Source organism: Vicia villosa, unplaced genomic scaffold, assembly GCF_029867415.1.
Source record: "Vicia villosa cultivar HV-30 ecotype Madison, WI unplaced genomic scaffold, Vvil1.0 ctg.000353F_1_1, whole genome shotgun sequence".
NCBI lineage: Eukaryota > Viridiplantae > Streptophyta > Magnoliopsida > Fabales > Fabaceae > Vicia > Vicia villosa.
This window is the reverse complement of record NW_026705160.1, coordinates 756,687-761,923: the sequence shown is the minus strand read 5'-3', so window position 1 is coordinate 761,923 and position 5,237 is coordinate 756,687. Positions and strand designations below refer to the sequence as shown.

At 39.0% G+C, this 5,237-nt stretch overlaps 1 protein-coding gene across 1 annotated transcript; it reads left to right on the top strand.

Moving 5' to 3' along the window:
• Positions 1 to 1,228: 1,228 nt before the first annotated feature.
• LOC131627281 (uncharacterized) lies at positions 1,229 to 2,212 on the top strand. Its single transcript, XM_058898121.1, has 2 exons — positions 1,229 to 1,969; positions 2,054 to 2,212. The coding sequence occupies exons 1-2, from the start codon at positions 1,229 to 1,231 to the stop codon at positions 2,210 to 2,212; spliced, it is 900 nt and encodes a 299-aa protein (XP_058754104.1).
• Positions 2,213 to 5,237: the final 3,025 nt, after the last annotated feature.

Genomic DNA, 5,237 nt, shown 5'->3' with positions numbered 1-5,237 from the left:
ATTTCGCCTGCACTCACCCCTATTATTTTCATTTTCATTTTAATGGTCAGGGTCAATGCTTCATGCTCAAGGCAAACCTCTGCCCATCAACCTTCATCAATCGAAGCTAAAGGTTTGTCAACCGCCAAAGCTACGAGTTTGGTAACCCTAAATCTTAACCTTGATGTTTTTCTTTGTTCATTATTACTTATGTCAAACCCTATTAAGGGATCCGCTGGTTTCATTGTCCCCTTCCCCATACTATTATGTAACTGTTACTTGGTTGTATTGTGTGGCCTCAAAGGCACTTAAAACTGTTATGTTATTTTACTGCGTGGCTAGTAATATAGGGAGTGACAAGACTAATTAATCAAACGTTAGATCACTAACTATACAAGATAAATATAACTGAATTCAAACCACGTGATTGTTGCACCCACACACCTTTAGGGTAATCCCCCTCGTTGCCTTATTGTTGCCTTATTACTGTTGTCTGTTGCCTTTAATTGTACTAAATAGTCAAAGTCCCTCGATTCCGAGGATACCTAAAGCAAAACAAATGTTGCCCTAAGTTCATTATCATCATCAATTTTGTCCCTCGATGTTGCCTTATAAAGATGATTGTTCCAATTGCTAAGGTATCCTCGCATGATGCCTAAAATGACTATTATATCCTTCCCTTAGACTACCTGCCCTCTTTATGGCATGGGACAGTCTTATGGCGAACGATTACTCGATGGCCCTTACACATCCAATTGAAAGACTTCCTGCCCTCTCATGGTATGGATAGACCCTTTCGCCCGAAAGAATTAAAGAACACGAAAGACGATTTTAGGGTAGGTAGTTCTTAATTGCTTGCTCATATTCAAATCAAAATTCTTTTCACACCTCCTATTTCAAAACAATTTCAAAACAAGGCTACGCTTATTTACGAGCTAAAGTCCTTAACGAAATCTTCTTACTATTCACACACGACACTTCAAACTTTTCAAACATTCAAACAAGTGAGCTAAGCAATTAAGAGCCCATGGATAACCATGGATGCAAAGGGTGCCTTACACCTTCCCTTTGTATAACCTACCCCCCGAACTCAAAATCTTTTCAAGAGGTCTTTCCTGTTCTTTTAGCCTTTCCAATTGGATAAAATAAAAGTCGGTGGCGACTCTTGCTTAACCGCGACATTTTCGATTATAAAAAGTCAATTCACCGTATTACACCTTTAGATGAGGAAGTTGGTTCGGAGGTGGATATGAGTAATGCAATTGATGAATTATGGAGAAGGTTTAAATCACTAGATGTTGTTGGAAAAAGAGCATTGAAAAGTAGGGTTTGTGAAATTGCATATCCCACAACAACTTCATTGTGTCCACCACATGAGAAAATAAAAACTAAAGGCGGAGTGAAGAGGAAAGGGAAGAAACCAGTTGGGTATGATGTTTATAGGGATCCTTCAGGTTTTGAGTATGACGATCAGGCATCTCAATCTTCACAAAAACAATCGCAAGCATCACAAACTTCCAGGAAGCAATCACAGTCAAAGAAGCACTCACAATCAAAGAACCAGGATTTCACTCTTCAGTTTCCTTGTCATATTAGGCCATATATTACCAAGATTGTTAATGTTGAAGCAAATGGTAATTGTGGATTTAGAGTCATTGCATCGTTTCATGGGTATAGTGAGGATGGTTGGGCAATGGTTCGTCGTGACTTGGACATGGAATTAAGAGAAAAGAAGGACTTATATGAGAGATTGTTCGGTCCAATTTTATTCGAAGTGAGAAATGGATTGTTGATAGATAATGTTGGTTTTCAACCACTCGAGAAATGGTTGTCACTACCAGAGATGGACTATTTGATAGAGAATCGATATAACGTCATTCTTGTGCATTTAGGTAACCCTTGCTTGACTTCTTTTCCCATGACAACAACATTTTCTCCAAGTGCTCCTACATATTGCATTGGCCTTCTCAACAAGAATCATTGGATTCGGGTAACCTTTATATATATTTATTTGCTTATTTATTTGTTTACTTATTTATTTATTTAATTATTTATTTTTATGTTATGAAATCAGGTTAATATGAAAGAAGGCTTCCCACTGCCACCCGTCACGTTAGATTGGATGAAGTTTCGTTATCAAGCGGTGACATCTTGGATGTTAGGTTTTGCTGGACGTCTTCAACATTGGCACCATGTTACGCCTATGTTACTATCAAGTGTTAATTTAGATTAAGTGACTTTTATTTAAATGTAATATTTTAACTAAAACATCTTAGAAGAAGTTTTTATTTTATTTACATGTAATATTTTAACTAAAACATCTTAAAGAAGTTTTTAAACATAGAAACATAGAGAACTAAAACAGTAACATTAAAACATGATAACAATAACATTAGAAAATAGAAAATAGAACATAGAACATAGAACATTAAAACATGATAACAATAACATTAGAAAATAGAACATAGAACATAAAGCATTAGACTCTTGCAGACGAATCTGGATGCACCAGCATCTTCAGAACATCGTCAGCAGACCTTGTTAGGTTCACCTCAAACTCGATCAGCCCCTTAGTTATCTTACGGCGGTGTGATTTCCACATGTCTTTCATATCAGCATCGCACTTCAACTCCACAACATTATAACTTACCCTCCCATCAACATCCATGCTCCAATTTTCATAGTACAAGATTTTACCCACCAGTCGGTTATCAGTTTCAGGAAATTATTCATTCAACCAACTTTTCAGTGCCTCAAGGCTCCCGCAACCGTCAGGTATTGGAGACTTCATGGGATGCTTAGTTCCAGTAAAGTAAACAATTGTGTCAACCATAAAATTATAAAGAGACATTCTGAAAAATATGATATTTTTTCTCAACATCAGGAGGTCCTATTTATAGGCCATTGGGGCAATCTTATCCACACAACCTTATCCATGCAACCTTATCAACGCAATCCACTAATAGTGCAATCTTATCCAAATAATATAAAAATAAATATACCATAACATATAAAATTAAATAGACGATAAAATATACCAAAATATACCATAAAATATACCATAAAACATACCACAAAATATACCACATAACATTTAATCCAAAATATCCCATAACATATAAAATAAAATATAAAATAGTCAATGCTCATGGGCGATGCGTAACACCTCAAATAAATCAGCATACGCTACATCATCCTCCTCTGCCTCTACCTGCCGGAGATAACGGTGAACTAATGTGGAGGCACGAGCCCAATCCGGATCAGATGGTCCTGCATCAAAGACAGGAACTGGAACCTCTCTACGCACACTAGGTGGGGGCGGCACCACCTGAAGATGCGACACGCGGTAATACCACTGTAAATACCCATCAACCGTCTCATGAGGGTATCCTACTGGCTCGGTACCTCTAACCACATATGCCACGCTCTAGTAATAGGTAATCCACTCGACAGCAATCTCATCATTGCTAAGCGTATCAGCAGGAGGTGCAGGCAGAATATACTGGCGATAACCAAACTGACGAAGACACCTGTCGGGTAAGTATGGCACATGTAAATCACCCAAAACAAGAAAACCTCTGTACATAGATAGCACGTTAAAAGCACGATGACGTCTATGATCCTCGAATGGGCGGCATATGACGTCTGTCGGTGTCGCTGGTCCAATATCGGTCTATAATATCCACCTTGATGGCTTCTTGCCTGTAGGACCATCTCATCGCCCGCGAAAGCCCTTGATTGTCAGATGGGCGCCAGTTTTCTCCTTTTCTTCCCAGTGTAAAAAAGTACTCATGTATCCAACACTGTTACCAAATAAATTATATCATATACATTAATATATATATATATATATATATATATATATATATATTAAATAATATAAATAACAATATATGAATTAATATACAATTAATTAAAAATAACATAAATACCTGTAGCAGAGTAGGATATCCACCGAGCTGCTTGCAACTAAACATAGATGCATCCCCAAGTTGGCGATAAAGAGTGACCATTGAAGCAGATGCCCAATTGTAGGAACTAAGCCCACGTAGGTGTCTAAACAGTAGTAAATATCGGGCCTCGACCAGAGTAAATGTCTTGTCCGCAAAAATAGTAGAACCTACCAACATCATCAGATATGCCCTGGTCGCAAAAGCCCAGCTACCAGCAGCACGGTACTCCTTGAATCTGTCATACAACCACTGCAGCGAATAATAAGCTCCCCTACATGAACGCACATGCTCAGCCATGACATCCCTATCCACTCCTAAAAACTCGCAGCCAAGATCAACAGACATCTCCTCTGTGACATGCTCATGTGGATACCAGAACATACCCCCGATAGGCAAATGCAGCAGGCTGACAACATCATCTAATGTAATCGTCATCTCACCAAATGGCATGTGAAATAACGATGTCTCAACATGCCACCTCTCCACAAATGCTGAGACGAGGTTAACGTCTATCTTGGTCAGGCTAGTTCTCTGAAGAGAAGCCAGACCTGACCCACTCACAATAACCTCAATCTCTGGTGGGAGCATCTAAGGCACTCTGTCCTGGAGCTTCGTCCCATGTCCAGCGACTTTAAGCTCCTTTTTAGGACCTCTTTCCTGAAAATAAATAAAAAAAATCACATTAGAAAATATAATAATGAATTATTTTTCAAATAAATTAATTAATTTTACTTACTTGTCCGTACCATAAACGGGGAGCAACATGGTCTTGGTATCGAACAAATAAAGATAGATCTGATGGTCCACCAGGATATCCAGCTGGCTGTGGTGGCTCTGATGGTGGTTGTGCTAGTTGTGCTGGCTCTTGTGATGGGTTAGAGGGATCAGTTTCATCGCGGCGGCGACGGCGGGTAGTAGGCCTCCCGTCTGGTCCTAATGTACGCATGTTCCTGAAAAAAAATTAAAAAAATATCACAAAAAATCAAACCGGAACAGTTCAAAAAGGGTTCCGGTTTGTATTTCTGCTAAACCGGAACAGTTTTCAAAAGTGTTCCGGTGTGGATTGCAACGAACCGGAACGGATTACAAAAGTGTCCCAGTGTGGATGACAATGAACCTGAAGAGTTTTGGAAAGCGCTCCGGTGAGAAAAGCAACGAACCAGAACGATTTTCAAATGCGTTTCGGTGAAAATTTTGTAAACCGAAATACTTACAAAATGTGTTCCGGTTTGAAAAATTTGTGAACCGGAAGAGTTTTCTGAAGCGTTCCGGTTTGTATTTCGTGGAGAGAATGGAGAGTGTTTG

Excerpts from the sequence above, each read along its gene's own strand:
- LOC131627281 (XM_058898121.1), top strand. The coding sequence starts at position 1,229 with ATGAGTAATGCAATTGATGAATTATGGAGAAGGTTTAAATCACTAGAT. Across the intron at positions 1,970-2,053 it reads ACAAGAATCATTGGATTCGG|GTTAATATGAAAGAAGGCTT; the intron begins GTAACCTTTATA and ends TTATGAAATCAG.